Source organism: Haematobia irritans, chromosome 1 (assembly GCF_050003625.1).
Source record: "Haematobia irritans isolate KBUSLIRL chromosome 1, ASM5000362v1, whole genome shotgun sequence".
Taxonomy (NCBI): domain Eukaryota; kingdom Metazoa; phylum Arthropoda; class Insecta; order Diptera; family Muscidae; genus Haematobia; species Haematobia irritans.
Window position 1 is genome coordinate 40,092,874 of NC_134397.1, and position 17,879 is coordinate 40,110,752.

Here is a 17,879-nt window from a genome sequence, read left to right on the forward strand (position 1 = left end):
TATTTTTATTATTTTGAAAGAGATGTTTTATTAAATTTTTAAAGAGTTATTGAAAAGGAGAATTTGATTGCTTTTAGTTAGTAAAGGTACTGTATAACATAGGCCATAATGTTTAACATAAATGCTGAGTAACATAGCTTATATATGCTGAATAACATAGCTTATATACTTTATATATCACAGTTAGATTACATTTCACCTTAAGATCATAATCTAAGAGAATGTTAACGGTCGTGGATATTTTGATTTTGTTATTAAAGAGATATTTTATTTAATTCTAAAAGAGATATTAAAAAAGAAAATTTGACTACGTTTTAGTTAGAGTAGTCTCTGGCCTGTAACATTAGCCATGTTGTATAATATAGGCCATAGTGTTTAAAAGAGATGGTGAATAACATAGAAAAGCCTAAATACATTTTACAGTTTCCGTATCACATTTTGATTACATTTCTCTTTATGATCAGAATGTTAGAGCTCGTTCACGGACGAAAAAGACTGTTTTTCATATGTTTAGGTGTAAATATGATATGTTTGGAACTCAATTTTTTTAACACAATATTTTTAAGTGCAAGCATATAATGTTCATAAACACCTAGAGAGTATGATGTATATCCATAGAAAATTTTGTCAAAATTTTATTTCTATAGAAAATTTTGTTAAAATTGTATTTCTATAGAAAATTTTGTTAAAATTGTATTTCTATAGAAAATTTTGTCAAAATTGTATTGCTATAGAGAATTTTATCAAAATATTATTTCTATAGCAAAGTTTGTCCAAATTTGATTTCTATAGAAAAGTTTGTCAAAATGTTATTTCTATAGAAAATTTTGTCAAAACTTTATTTCTATAGAGAATTTCGTCAAAAATGTATTTCTATAGAAAATTATATCAAAATTGTATTTCTATAGAAAATTTTATCAATATTTTATTGCTATAGAAATTTTGTCAAAATTTTGTTTCTATGGAAAATTTTGTTAAAATGTTACTTCTATAGAAAACTTTTTGACAAAATTGTCTCTAAAAATAAAATTTTGATAACATTTTGACAAAAATTTCTATAGAAATAAAATTTTGACAAAAATTTCTATAGAAATAACATTTTGACAAAAATTTCTATAGAAATAAAATTTTAAGAAAATTTTCTATAGAAATAAAATTTTAAGAAAATTTTCTATAGAAATAAAATTTTGATAAAATTTTCTATAGAAATAAAATTTTGACTAAATTTTCTATAGAAATAATATTTTAAGAAAATTTTCTATAGAAATAAAATTTTAAGAAAATTTTCTATAGAAATAAAATTTTGACTAAATTTTCCACAGAAATAACAATAACATTTGATAAAATTTTCTATAGAAAGAAAATTTTGAAAAAAAAAATTTTTTGAGAAAATTTTCTCCAAAAATAAAATTGTGACAAAATTTTCTCTAAAAATAAAATTTTCTATAGAAATAAAATTATTGCAAAATTTACTATAGCAATAAAATTTCGACAAAATTTTCGCTAGAAAAAAAATTTGAAAAAAAATTTCTATAGAAATAAAATTTTGATAAAATTTTCTGTAAAAATAAAATTTTGATAAAATTTTCTATAGAAATAAAATGTTGACAAAATTTTCTATAGTTTGACCAAATATTCGCTAGAAATAAAATTTTGACAAAATTTTCTTAGAAATAAAATTTTGACAAAATGTCCTATAGAAAAAAAATTTTGACATTTTCTATAGAAATAACATTTTACGTCGGAAAAATCCACAAATTTTAGAATCAGTTAAATTTTGCTTGAACCGGTAAATTATGGCCTTCAAATGGCCGAACTACAGCCATCACATTCTGCACGAAAGAGGTTCTGCGGTATTTTGTCCATTTGCTGGCGAAACGTTGAATAGAGGTATTTTTTTGTGGTACCAATTTTACTCTCTTATATATCCCAGGCACAAAACTCCAACCTATTGATATCCATAGATTTTGGTGGCCACTGTGCGGTAGAAGTGAAACGAGGAATCCACTTTTTAAGCCTTTCATTGTGGACGCAGGTGGAATGCTGTGGGTCTGCGTCCTGTTGCACTTTGGACAACTTCAATGGCTTTAGTCCAAGTTCATATATTAATATCTGTTGTATCCGCTATCCAGATATGTTTAGCTCACGAGCAAGTTTTCTACCTGGCTTTCACTTTTCATATAATTTCTCGTGTTGTTACCGTTTCTCGCGCACTTCTTGAAGTGGGTAGTACTACCTAATGGATTATTGTAAAAATTTAGTACATTAAGGTATCGATGAAGCCAGAGAACAAATTTCAACAAATTCTACTTTGTCCTATATAGTGTCCTAGGAAAATGCTTGTGTTCCTAATGCCTTCCATTCGGTACATAGTCTGCAGTATGTACGCTTTATAGCCTATCAAATCCCCAAATGTATATATAATTGATATTCTCAGTCTTCCGCTCACCCTATTATAGCAGGTTATTTATGCATGACGTTCTCTTTAAGTGAATGCATGTGTACATGTTTCCCTCATGCATGCAGAAGAAAGATGTTGGCATATATATCCATATAAATTTTATATGGAATATGCATATGCATGGCATGCCAGATAAACCGAATAAATACTGCATACAAGACGAAATGGAAAACTTAAATGATCAAATGGTGAACAACTTATGAAATAAACACGAACAATAAACTACTACTTGAATAAGTACTAAAATGAAAAACAATTCAAATCGACGAAAACTTTTGCTGACATTTCTCATACATATGTATGTTATATAGCGAGGTATCAGATACCATGTCAAGGAGAATGGTTAAAGGTGATCATAAAGATAAAAAGCTTAGAAGTAACAAGAAGGAGGCAAGCATATATGGGGCCTTTAATTGGAAATTTATCTAAATTAATTTAAATACATTTATTTAAATTTAAATTATTTTAATTGATTTAATTCTGTAGCAATTCTAATTAAAGCCTTTAGCGTTTTACCTCATTATTATGTTTTATATTTCATGTTAAGCTTTTCATTAAATGTTATCAAATATTTATGTTATTTCTAATGTTAACATAAGATAAGATGCTATCAAAGAGACACATCTGTCATTACAAAACTGAAGCGTTTGAGTATAATGCTTATTTACATTATTTCTTGGGCAGAACTGCCTTGGAAAAATCGGGCAGAAAAACTATTTCTACTAATAGCATTTTAAACTTTGTCATTTGATCTCTTTATAAAAGAGAGCAGAGTTGATGTTAATTCACTAGAACAGAGTTGATGTTAAAACTGAAGCGTTTGAATATGTTATAATGCTTATTTACATTATTTCTTAGGCAGAACTGCCTTGGAAAAATCGGAAAGAAAGACTATTTCTACTAATAGCACTTTAAACTTTGTTATTTGATCTCTTTATAAAAGAGAGCAGAGTTGATGTTAATTCACTATTAAATGATGATTGATGTTACTAACATTGTTCTTGATACTTGATATGCTAATATAAGTGTGTCTCAATCTTACTCTCACATTGAGATATATCTCTCATATGTTACTCTCACTGCAATAACTGTTATCTTTTGTCAGAGATGGAAAATACAAGCGTGGGGTTACTAATTATCTGTGCGGACGCCAGTCGTATGTGGAATTTCGGGATAGGAAATCAAGACCCCGTAGAGTGAAACAAGGAGTTCCCCAGGGTGGGGTGATATCTCCGGCACTGTTTAACCTCTACCTATCCTCTATTCCACACCCTCCAGACGGCGTCGAGATTGTATCATACGCAGGCGGTTGTACAATCTTGGCATCTGGGACCAATGTTGATGATATCTGCGATCGTTTAAACGTTCATATCGCTAATTACAAGTTATTTCACTGCGAGAAACTTGAGGATAGAATAAATTCGGGTAGTTCACTAAACCCATTATTCGGAGGGTTCGAGTGTGGTTCAATTTGGGTTTAGTAAACTACCCGAATTTATTCTGATAATTGGTTGATAGTTTTGCTGCAAGTAGAGGATGCTGATGAGGAATGTGGTAATTCCGAAACGTACGTCCATCCAACCATCTTGCAGTCTATAGGGCTTTGTCCAAATAAAATTGACAAACATTTGTTTCCTCTGTTGGTTAAACTACTCTTGTAGTTTAGTCATCGCAATGGTTATAAAGCTGAGATCAAAACAACAAATATGAAATAAAATTTTGACAACATTTTCTATAGAAATAAAATTTTGACAAAATTTTCTATTGAAATAAAATTTTGACAAAATTTTATATGGAAATATAAAATTTTGACAAAATTTTCTTTAGAAATAAAATTTTGACAAAATTTTCTATAGAAATAAAATTTTGACAAAATTTTCTGTAGAAATAAAATTTTGACAAAATTGTCTGTAAAAATAAAATTTTAACAAAATTTTCTATAGAAATAAAATTTTCAAAAAATTTTCTATAGAAATAAAATTTTGAGAAAATTTTCTATAAAATAAAATTTTGACTAAATTTTCTATAAAAATAAAATTTTCACAAAATGTTCTATTGAAATAAAATTTTGACAAAATTTTCTATAGAAATATAAAAATTTTCTGTAGAAGAAAAATTTTGACAAAATTTTCTATAGAAATAAATTTTTGACAAAATTTTCTATAGAAATAAAATTTTGACTAAATTTTCCATAGAAATAAAATTTTGACAAAATTTTTTATTAAAATAAAATTTTCACAAAATTTTCTATGGAAATATAAAATTTTGACAAAATTTTCTATAGAAATATGAAATTTTGACAAAATTTTCTATAGAAATAAAATTTTGACAAAATTTTCTATAGAAATAAAATTTTGACAAAATTTTCTATAGAACTAAAATTTTAACACAATTTTCTATAGAAATAAAATTTTGACAAAATTTTCTATAGAAATAAAATTTTGACAAAATTTTCTATAGAAATGAAATTTTGACCAAATTGTCTATAGAAATAAAATTTTGACAAAATTTTCTATAGAAATAAAATTTTGACATAATTTTCTATAGAAATAAAATTTTGACAGAATTTTCTATAGAAATAAAATTTTGACAAAATTTTCTATAGAAATAAAATTTTGACTAAATTTTCTATAGAAATAAAATTTTGACAAAATTTTCTTTAGAAATAAATTTTTGACTAAATTTTCTATAGAAATAAAATTTTGACAAAATTTTCTATAGAAATAAAATTTTGAGTAAATTTTCCATAGAAATAAAATCTTGACAATATTTTCTATAGAAATAAAATTTTGACTAAATTTTCAATAGAAATAAAATTTTGACAAAATTTTCTATAGAAATAAAATTTTGACATAATTTTCTATAGAAATAAAATTTTGACAAAATTTTCTATAGAAATAAAGTTTTGACAAAATTTTCTGTAGAAATAAAATTTTGACAAAATTTTCTATGGAATTAAAGTTTTGACAAAATTTTCTATAGAAATAAAATTTTGACAAAATTTTCTACGGAATTAAAATTTTGACAAAATTTTCTATAGAAATAAAATTTTGACAAAATGTTCTTTAGAAATAAATTTTTGACAAAATCTTCTATAGAAATAAAATTTTGACAAAATTTTCTATAGAAATAAAATTTTGACAAAATTTTCTATAGAAATAAAATTTTGACAAAATTTTCTATAGAAATAAAATTTTGACAAAATTTTCTATTGAAATAAGATTTTGACAAACTTTTCTATAGAAATAAAATTTTGACAAAATTTTCTATAGAAATAAAATTTTGACTAAATTTTCTATAGAAATAAAGTTTTGACAAAATTTTCTATAGAAATAAAATTTTGACAAAATTTTCTATAGAAATACAATTTTGACTAAATTTTCTTAGAAATAAAATTTTGACTAAATTTTCTATACAAATAAAATTTTGACAAAATTTTCTATAGAAATAAAATGTTGACTAAGTTTTCTATAGAAAAAAATTTGGCAAGATTTTCTATAGGACTCAAATTGTGCAAGATTTTCTATAGAAATAAAATTCAGACAAAATTTTCTATAGAAATAAAATTCTGACAAAATTTTCTATAGAAATAAAATTCTGACAAAATTTTCTATAGAAATAAAATTCTGACAAAATTTTCTATAGAAATAAAATGTTGATAAAATTGTCTATAGAAATAAAATGTTGACAAAATATTCTACTGAAGTAAAATTTTAACTAAATTTTCTAAGAAATAAAATTTTGAGAGAATTTTCTATGGAATTAAAATTTTGACAAAATTTTCTATAGAAATACAATTTTGACAAAATTTTCTTTAGAAATAAATATTTGACTAAATTTTCTATAGAAATAAAATTTTGACAAAATTTGCAATGGAATTAAAATGTTGACAAAATTTTCTATAGAAATAAAATTTTGACTAAATTTTCCATAGAAATAAAATTTTGACAAAATTTTCTACATAAAAAAATATAGAGAAATAGAAACAAAATTTTGACAGAACTTTCTGAAGAAATAAATTTTTGCAACATAAGATGTTTTATTTGTAGTTTCCGAAATATAATTTTCTATAGAAATAAAATTTTGACAAAATTTTTTTAGAAGATTATTGTCAAGAGCTCCTTTAGACAGAATTTTAAAGAATATGAAATTTTGTTTGTCAAGTCCTTAACAACAAAGTCTACCGTAGTATTGTAATCACGGATGCCACAGTTGGTAGAATTCTACTTTTTGGTAGATTGGTAGAATTCATGATACTCCATAAATTGTCTGTAAATAAATAAAAATAAATGTTTGACCAAATTTTCTATAGAAATAAAATTATGAAAAAATTTTCTATAGAAATAAAATTTTGACAAAATTTTCTATAGAATGTTGCCAAAATATAAAAAAATAGAAACAAAATTTTGACAGAACTTTCTGAAGAAATAAATTTTTGCAAAATAATACTTTTTGTAGTTTCGAAATACAATTTTGACAAAATTTTTTATAGAAATAAAATTTTTATAGGAATAAAATTTTGACAAAATTTTCTACAGAAATAAAATTTTGACAAAATTTTCTATAGAAATAAAATTTTGACAAAATTTTCTATAGAAATAAAATGTTGCCAAAATTAAAAAAAAATAGAAACAAAATTTTGACAGAACTTTCTGAAGAAATAAATTTTTGCAAAATAATATTTTTTTGTAGTTTCCGAAATACAATTTTGACAAAATTTTTTATAAAATTTGGACAAAATTTTCTATAGAAATAAAATTTTGACAAAATTTTCTATGGAAATAAAATTTTGACAAAATTTGCTACCGAAAATTTTCGAAATTCACCATTGACCCAAGATAATCACCAAGGCCTTATCATAATTTCCTTGTTTTGACCCATATACGACTCACAATTATTTTACGCTAAATTTGGTTTGTGTCATATCGATTATAGGTTAAAGGAAGTCTTAATGCATTTTGAGTGTTTGTGTTTTCTACTTATTCACTCGATTATTTGGACATCCTGTTTGTGTTTTCACGCTGCTGCCTTTGTTATTTCCGTTAGCCATATTTACTAATGACATATTGCTTTTTGTTCTTTTCTTCCCTTTCCGCACTGCGCTGTGAATATTTGGCGTCGACATCTTTTACGCTATCTTAGGAATGTCCTGAAGGCGTGGTGCATGAAGACTGTTTCAAGGATATTTATGCAAAATTTTTTCCACATGGCAGTAAGTAAATCATTGCAATAAAAAACATTTTTTATATATGGATATACATATAATATGAAATTCATGCATGTGGTTTTGGGTTTTGTTTTTTATTTTTGTTTTTAAGATACATTTGGGGCAGAGTGCATGATTCAAGAAAACTTCAAAAGCCACAAAAAATACTTTAACCCTTAAATGAGAACTGTATCTTTTAAGATACAACAAGAAAAAAATTCTTACACCTTAAAATTTTGACGCAATGCTATGAAATAAAGTTTTTTGCATTTAAATTATGACGCAATTTTTAAAAATATGTTTTTCCGTAAAATTTGTATTTTGTAAAAATTTAAAATCAAATTTTGACCAAAAATTAAAAAAAAAAAATAAAATAAAACTAAATTTGAAGTTTAATAATATTTGCAAAATTTAAAAGTAACGTTGGCAAAAATCTGTGAAGTGTAAAAATATCTCTATTCTCTATTTAAATCGAAATTGTTTATTTGTAAATAAAACCATGGTTTAATGGGCACTGTATTTTTTAAGATACAACCACTATTTTTTAAAAAATTCTTAAATTTTTGTTTTGAAAAAAAAAATGTGGTATTCAGATTTAATAATATAGCTGAAGAAATTGCATTTTTTCATTTCATCTCACTGTGCATATACCTCACTCCCAGTGAATAACTGAATACAGTTAAAAAAAGCACTGAAATCGATCGAAAGAAACCAAAGCTTTATATTCCAAAAGAGCGATTTCTTGGTCTCGTCCCACCATGCATAGACCTCAGTCCCACTTAAACACTGTGCAGATTTCGATCGAAATAAAGCTATATATTTTTTATTCTAAACGCCGTTAAAATTGCTTTTTTGTTCATTTCATCCCATATTGTATGCACTACACTCTCAGTGAATCGCTGAAAACAGTTAAAAAAGCACTGGAATTGACAGAAAGAAAAACAAAACCATTATAATAGAAAATTCTTTGTTCTCATCACACTGTGCATATACCTCACTCCCAGTGAATGACTGAATAAAACAAAAGCGGCACTTAGTGTGATCGAAAAAATCGAAACTATAATAATATAATTGCATTTTTTTCCAATTCATCCCACAGTGCATAGACTTCACTCCCAGTGAATTTCTGAAGACAGTTAAAACAGCACTAAAATCGATCAAACGGATTCAAACCATTATATTTTTATTTTCAAAAACTCCATCCCATTGTGCACAGACCTCATTCCTTCATTTATTCCATTCCATCCCACTGTGCATAGATTTCACTCCCAGTGAATTGCTGAAGACAGTCAAAAACAGCACTAAAATCGATCGAATGAAATCAAACCATTATATTTTTATTTTCAAAAACAAAAATCCATTATAATTGCATTTTTTTCATTTCATCCCACTGTGCATAGACCTCATTCCCAGTGAGTGGTTAAAGACAGTAGGATATATATTCATTCTCTGCATGTTTCATTGCAATCATGTAGAGTAATAATACATACATATTTTGTAAACTTTATTGGTTTTCATCTTATTTTGTTGTTGTCTTCTTTTTATTCTTTTTCTAATGACATTGTTCTTTTTGTTTTGTGTTTCTTTTTATGCTGTCGACCTTCGACCCCAATGTCCTGGAATTCATGAAATTTATAGACTCAAGTTTATATGCTCATTATGTGTTCAAAGCATTCGATGTTAACTGCAATGGTGCCATAAGTTTTCGGGTAATAAATCTCAAGACCATTTTCTCTTATTTCTCTGTGTGCAAAGACAGAGAGAGAGGGAGAGAGATATGGACTAGGGTGTTTAATATAATAATTCTCACTTAATTTCTTTGTCTTTTTCTCATCAGGATTTATTAGTAACACTGTCAACATTATTGAGAGGTTCTGTTTATGAACGATTACGTTGGACGTTCAAATTATATGACTTAAATGGTGATGGACGCATCAGCCGGTCAGAGTTAAGCGAAATTATTATGGCCATTCATGAATTGATGGGTAGAAGAGCGCATCAACCGGAGGATGACCGTAAAGCCAGGGATCAGGTGAGTTGTTTTGAAATGTTATTATGTTTAAAAAGAAGACATTAAATGTAGATTAGATTATATGATTACAAATTTGTTGAGATTTTTTTGGTAAAAAATAAAAATATAAAATACATAATTTTGTGATTAGAGAAACTTAAGTATTTTCATAAAATGAAAACAGAACCATAAGCCCTTATTTATAATAACACTGTAAAGCCAAATCTTTAAAAAATTCCTAATATGCTTATATGAAATACCATATTCCTATATTCGGAGCAGGGATGGAAAATACATTTTTTAAGAAAGAACAAAACGGGTATTTTTTGAGCGAAAAAGTACTTTTCACCAAAATTTCAACAAAAATTCCATTGGAAGATTATTGTCAAGAGCTCCTTTAGACTGAATTTTAAAGAACATACAATTTTGTTTGTCAACTCCTCAATTTAAATATTTTTTTAGTTTTATATCCGCTTACAAGGACTACAGTATTGTAATCACGGTTGCCACAGTTGGTAGAATTCTACTGTTTAGTAGATTGGTAGAATTCAAGGTACTTCATAAATTTTCTGTAGATAAATAAAAATAAATTTTTGACAACATTTTCTATGGAAATAAGATTTTGACTAAAATTTCCATAAAGATAAAATTTTGACAAAATTCTCAACAAAACTAAATTTTTACAAAATTTTCTACACAAAAAAATGTTTTGACAAAATTTTCGATATAAACAAATTTGAGAAAATTTTTCTATAGAGTAAAATTTTGACAAAATTTTCAATAGAAATAAAATTTTGACAAAATTTTCTATAGAAATAAAATTTTACAATTTTGGGATTATTTGTTTGGCTTGAGGTCATGGACTAATGAAAAATGCAGGTGTTAATGTTTTTCATTACTTTTTATTGAAATATTGCTATTCTCGGATATTTCGATACACCATCGGTGATCATCTTCAGCGAGATATTATCTATAAATTGTAATAATTTAAATATTTAACAATATTAACTTCAACAACGTTTTGAAACAAAAATATAACATTAATTATATTTACATTTTACAAAGTAATAGACTTTCTCCTTACAATGCTCATGTCTAACTGATTTTTTGTCTTAATTATGTTTGCGATTTTGTATTAGATTTCTGTAAATCTGTGCACAGTGGTCTGTGTCGGCTTTGAAGTTCATGCGTTCCTCAGGGGGAGTATTTATTATATGTAATATTTATTATATAAACTACCCAGCAAAAACTAGGTAACCACATCTCATTACAATTGACATTACCAGGAGTAAAGCTGTCATTACACGTTGCATTACATTGCGGCGAGTTATAATGACTAACTTGTAATGACAAAAATAAATACTTCTCGCTAATTTTCGAATTGTTCTCAAATTTTTAGGCAGTTGTAGTTAACGAATTAATAAAATAGAATAAATGATGGTACCATTAGGTATAATTATTCACATAATCGAGCACTTACATAAAAAATCAAAAAGAATATGTAATGTAACGGTAATTCTGAAAATTTTTTTTAAGAAATTTTTGTCACAAATATTTCATAATAATTGTGTTTAATGACATTATCATATTAGGTTTTAAATAAATGCTTTTTTATACCTCATTCACATTACACTTCCAAAATGCGCTTAAACTAAATTTAAAATGAAAAAGAGACTTAAAATCCACTTTTATTAGATTTCGAACCTTATGTGAATTGGCTATTGCATATTTATAACGTAATTCACGAATCCAACTCCCTTAAACAACCTACATTTATTTCTATTTTAAGTGTGAAATTAATTTGCATCTTATTTAGATTATTTATTAGATTTTTTGTTTATACAATATTCGTTTCTAGTCAAGTAGTTCTTCTATTACAGCATCACTCGCCATATTTTGATCCATTGTAATCGGCGATAGAAATCAATATTTTCGAGATTTGGTTGTCTCAGACAATAAGTGGCTATTTTGCAAGCTTTGGTGTATCTACGAATAAGTCATTACATATTAGGGGATTATATGCTTTAAATGCACTACTTATTTTATGGCCTAAAGTATGCCTGGGGAGAAGTACTTTCCTTCTAGGACATGCCTATGTAAATGTAATCTGAAGTGATGCCAATTAATAAGTGGTTATTAATTTTTAAATAGGCTTACCTACAAGATTACCAGGTAATGAGAGTTTTTGCTGGGTAGAAATAAAATTTTGACAAAATTTTCTATACATAAAAAATTTTGACAAACTTTTCTATAGAAATAAAATTTTGACAAAATTTTCTATAGAAATAAAATTTTCTATAAAAATGAAATGTTGACAAATTTTTCTATAAAAAAAAAATATTCTATAGAAATAAAATTTTGGCAAAGTTTTCTACCGAAATAATTTTTTTTTTATTTTTTATAGATATAACATTTTGACAAAACCTTCTATACAAACAAAATTCTGACAAAATTTTCTATAGAAATAAAATTTTGACAAAATTTTCTATATAAATAAAATTTTGACAAAATTTTTTATATAAATAAAATTTTGACAAACTTTTCTTTATAATAAAATTTTGACAAACTTTTCGACAAAAAAGAAAAATTTTTGACAAAATAATCTATACATATAAAATTCTGACCAAACTATCCTTAAAAATAAGATATTCTATCGAAATAAGAATTTGACAAAATTTACTATAAAAAATTTTTGACAACATTTTCATCAGAAATACAATTTTGACAAAATTTTCTATAGAAATATAATTTTGATAAAATTTTGTATAAATTTTTTTTGACAACATTTTCATCAGATATAAAATTTTGACAAAATTATCTATGACAAAATTATCTATAGAAAAAAAGTTTGGCAACATTTTTATCAGAAATAAAATGTTGACCAAATTTTCTATAAAAACAAATATTTGGCTAAATTTTCCATAAAAACAAATTTTTGACAAAATTTATTATAGAAATAAAATTTTGACAAAATTTTTTATAGAAATAAAATTTTGACAAAACATTCTATATAAATAAAATGTTGACAAAATTTTTTATAGAAATAACATTTTGACAAAATTTTGTATAGGAATAAATATTTGACAAAATATTCTATAAAAATAAAATGTTGACAAAATTTTGTATACAAATGAAATTTTGACAAAATTGTCTATAGAAATAAAATTTTGACAAAATTTTCTATAGAAATAAAATTTTGACAACATTTTCTATAGAAATAAAATTTTGACAAAATATTCTATAGAAATAAAATTTTGACAAAATTTTCTATATAAATAAAATTTTAACAAAATTTTCTATAGAAATAAAATTTTGACAAAATTTGTTATAGAAATAAAATTTTGACAAAACATTCTATATAAATAAAATTTTGACAAAACATTCTATATAAATACAATTTTGACAAAATTTTCTATAGAAATAAACATTTTAACATAATTTTCTATAAAAAAAATTTTGACAAGATTTTCCATAGAAATGACATTTTGACAAAATTTTCTATAGAAATAAAATGTTAACATAATTTTCTATAGAATAAAATTTTGACAAAAATTTCTATAGAAATAAAATTTTGACAACCTTTTCTTTAGTCTAAAATTTTGACAACCTTTTCTTTAGTCTAAAATTTTGACGACCTTTTCTTTAGTCTAAAATTTTGACATAATTCTCGATAGAAATAAAATTTTGACAAAATTTTCTATAAAAATAAAATTTTCACAAAATTTTTTATAAAAATAAAAAAAAAATCTATAAAATTTTGGCAACATTTTCAATAGAAATAAAATTTTGACAAAATTTTTTATATAAATAACATTTCGACAAAATTTTCTATAGAAATAAAATTTTGACAAAATTTTCTATAGAAATAAAATTTTGACAAATTTTTCTATAGAAATAAAATTTTGACAAAAATGTCTATAAAATAAAATTTTGACAAAATTGAACAAAATTTTTCAAAATTGGACAAAATTTTTCAAAAAAAAAAAATTTTTTTTGACAAAAATTTTTGAAGAAATAAATAATATATGTTGGTAGTTTTTGGTAAGATTTTCTCCAAATGTTGGTAGATAATTTTTGTTTCAAGTTTCGACCGTGACTGTAATGGTTCGCATTATTTTAGTACGCGATCGATAACATCTTATCTAGAAAGTGTTGGTGTGGAAACGTAATATAGAATACATGCGTTTTTGACTAAAACATTCTTGAAATTAAACAAAATGGTGTTTTTGACTATGGCTTTTACAAAATCGAGATTTGGTTCCCGCATGAACTTGTCTCTTTTGCCAAATATGTAAAATACTATTAGCACATAAGTTTGTTAAAGACTTTCTCAAAATATTAAAATATTTTGTAAAAACTCTTGTCCCATAAATCTGATATCGTCTAAAAAATGTCTACACAAAAGTTATTAAATAATTCGCGGCGGTACTACGGTACTACTGACCAGGGTGAAAAAGTATTGAAAAAAGTACCAAAATACTGCATTTTCCATCCTTGATTCCGAGTCGCAAGAATTTAGTTTTCTTTAAGGTGATTGTTGTACTCCGATATATTTGGGAGACAAACACTCTTCCTAACAATCACCAATTGGTATTTTTGCTCTCTAACTACAGAGAACTACATTGCAAAAATTTAAGTATATATATTTTGGGTTTAAGAAATATACATTTCGCGATTTTCGATTCCGAATATCGAAATAAATTATAATATATGACTGAATGAATACTTTAATTTCTCATTGTACTCTCTGTTAAATAAAATAGTCATATGTTTCTCAATACTCTTTTACTTATTACTCTTTCGCTCATTTGATCATGTATATTTGTAATGTACGAAACTCTCATTTAAAACAACAATATCTATATGTTAAGTTTCTCTTTATCCCACAGGTAATAGGGAAGAGCAAATGGGAAACTAGTTTATGTTTACGGTGCTAGTTATATTAAATTAAATGAAAATTAAATTTGAATCGATTTATTTACAGATATAATTTTGTTTTATTTATAAAGATATATTTAAGTTTATTAATTAAATTATTTTTATAAATCCGACAACTCTCAAATATTTCTTAAATACATTTTTTTTTTTTTCATTTCATACAGGTGGATCGAGTCTTCCGCAAATTGGATCTCAATCAAGATGGTATCATAACAATAGAGGAATTCTTAGAGGCATGCCTTAAGGATGATCTAGTTACAAGATCTCTACAAATGTTCGATAATGACCTTTGATGACCGGCGACAGATTACGATATAAGAAACAATCGCAATACAGTATCTTTGATAGATCTCTAAACACAAAAAAAAATAACCAACAACAACAGAAACCAACATTTGATTAATAATAATAATTAAAATTAACGAAAAAATAAAATTAAATAAGAAATTGTTACTTAAAGTAAGTAAACAAAAAAAAAAAAAAACATGAAAATGTAATGAAAATCTCCTCTAAAAAAATTTAATGAAAAAAATCCTCCCCTTAATAAAATGAGAGCTCATACACCACTTATAAGTAATCGATATCTTAGTTTAAATTAAATTTTCTGTTTTAGTAAAAATTATTTCCAAAAATCAACTTTTGTTTTTTTAGATAAAACTAAAAAGAATTGGCATTACCAAGAGAATTGCAAAAAAAAATCATCCTGCCATAAATTCTTAAATGGACTGTAGAGAAATATAAAAGAAAAAAATTGGCTAAAGTAAACCATAATAACCTTAGAAAAGTAACCCAAAAATACAAATAAGCGATTTTCGCTTTAAAAAAATGATTTGATAAAGGAAACAAACCATGTTACCATGCTAAGGCATAATAGAAAATCCAAACCACCAATTTAATGCAAGAATGAGTGAAATGTATTACAAAAGGGATATCACATGAAAGGGTAAAAATAGATAGAATTTTTTTGAATATTTGCTATTTGAAATGAAATGAAGCATTGAAAGGATAGATGAGAGATAAGGAAAATATTTTTTTTATTATTTCGAATTAAACTAAATTGGAAGTCTTTTTAATAGACCAAATTATTTTCAATAAAATTTCTTAGAAAAAAATATAAAATTGGAAATTTTTATTTTTTTTTAATTTGCCATGAGATTTTGGAAATGCCCTAAAAATTTGTGTTTTTTATTTGGAGTTTAACGAAATTGGTTTTTTAATGGACCATTTCCTTAAATTATTTTCAATAAAATTTCTTAGAAATAATACAAAAATTGGAAATTTTTAAATTGTTTTAACAATGATTTTTCTATTGACTCTGGTGATCGATGGTGTCACAAAAATCAATTGAATAGAATTTTTTGTAAAAGGTTTAGCAGCCACATTTTTTTATAGTTTAATTATTATTGCCAAAATTTCTTTAAAAAAATAAATTTGGAAATGTCCTAAAAAAATTTTGTTTATTTGGAGTTAAAGTAAATTGGAATTTTTTTTAATGGACCATTTCCTTAAATTATTTTCAGTAAAATTTTCTAGAGTAAATTATAAAGTATAAAATTTTTAAATATTTTTACAAATTTAAAAATTCTCCATAATTTTTCTACTGACTCTTGTATCACAATGGACTGAGTAGTCTAAGTGAGCCTGCAATATCGGGCTGCCCCTATACCTAGCCTCCAATTGACTCTGGTGATCGATGGTATCCCAAAAATCAATTGAATAGAATTTTTTGTAAAAGGTTTAGCAGCCACATTTTTTTATAGTTTAATTATTATTGCCAAAATTTCTTTAAAAAAAGTAAATTTGGAAATCCCCTAAAAACAAAACTTTTTTTTATTTGGAGTTAAAGTAAATTGGAAGTTTTTTTAATGGACCATTTCCTTAAATTATTTTCAGTAAAATTATAAAGTCGGAAAATTTTTAAACTTTGTTTTAACAAAATGTGAAAATTTTCCATAATTTTTTCTATTGACTCTTGTAATGGACCCTTTCCTTAAATTATTTTCAGTAAAATTTCCTAGAGTAAATTATAAAGTCGGAAATTTTTAAATATTTTGAACAATTTAAAAATTTTCCATAATTTTTCTATTGACTCTTGTATCACAATGGACTGAGTAGTCTAAGTGAGCCTGCAATATCGGGTTGCCCCTATACCTAACCTCCTATTGACTCTGGTGATCGATGGTATCATAATTAATTGATCCGAATTTTTTATAAAATAAATATTTGAAAAATAATTTCCTATTGATATGTGGCTAGTTTAGGAGCCACATATCAAGTTTAATTATTTTTAATAAAATTTCTTTGAAACAATTAAAATTGGAAATGTTCCAAAAAATTTTAAATTGAATAAAAAAAATTTTAAATTTATTTAAAAAATTTAAAATTTTTTAATTTTTCCTATAATTTCTCTAATGACTCACAAAAGACACAAAAATCAATTGAGTCGAATTTTTTTGTAAAATAATTTTTTGAAAAATAATTTCTTTAGCAATCGTTTAGGAGCCACACATCAAGTTTAATGCTTTTTAATAAAATTTCTTTGAAACAATTAAAATTGGAAATGTCCCAAAAAATTTTAAATTTAATTAAAAAAAAATTTTAATTTATTTAAAAAATTTTAAATTTTTTAATTTTTTCTATAATTTCTCTAATGACTCACAAAAGACACAAAAATCAATTGAGTCGAATTTTTTTGAAAAATAATTTATTTGGCAATCGTTTAGGAGCCACACATCAAGTTTCATTATTTTAAATAAAATTTCTTTGATACAATTAAAATTGGAAATGTCCCAAAAAAATTTAAATTTAATTTAAAAAAAATTCAATTTATTTAAAAAATTTTAAATTTTTAAATTTTTTCTATAATTTTTCTAATGACTCACAAAAGACACAAAAATCAATTGAGTTGAATTTGTTTGTAAAATAAATTTTCTTTGAAACAATTAAAATTGGAAATGTCCCAAAAAAATTTTAAATTTATTTAAAAATTTTTAAATTTATTTAAAATTTTTTTCCATGATTTCTCTAATGACTTACAAAAGGCACAAACATCAATTGAGTCGAATTTTTTTGTAAAATAAATTTAAAAAAATCTTGTCAATGGTTTAGCAGCCACATGTCAAGTTTAGCCACTAAAAAACAAAATGAATTGGAAAAATTTAAAAAAAAAATACTACACTTATTAATAAAAATTTAAGCAGAGAATTTTTTAAAAATGTTTTAGGAAAAGTAACTATGAAAAATGGCTTTTTCTGAGCGACATT

At 24.6% G+C, this 17,879-nt stretch overlaps 1 protein-coding gene across 1 annotated transcript in view; it reads left to right on the plus strand.

The window, feature by feature from the left end:
* LOC142238270 (A-type potassium channel modulatory protein KCNIP1) overlaps positions 1-15,023 on the plus strand; it is a 129,718-nt gene extending 114,695 nt beyond the window's left edge. Inside the window, exons 3-6 of the mRNA XM_075309879.1 lie at positions 7,604-7,673; positions 9,306-9,376; positions 9,505-9,699; positions 14,781-15,023. Coding sequence (XP_075165994.1) covers positions 7,604-7,673; positions 9,306-9,376; positions 9,505-9,699; positions 14,781-14,909 — 465 coding nt within the window. The 3' untranslated portion in view covers positions 14,910-15,023. The remainder of the gene's footprint in view (positions 1-7,603; positions 7,674-9,305; positions 9,377-9,504; positions 9,700-14,780) is intronic.
* The last annotated feature ends 2,856 nt before the right edge of the window (positions 15,024-17,879 follow it).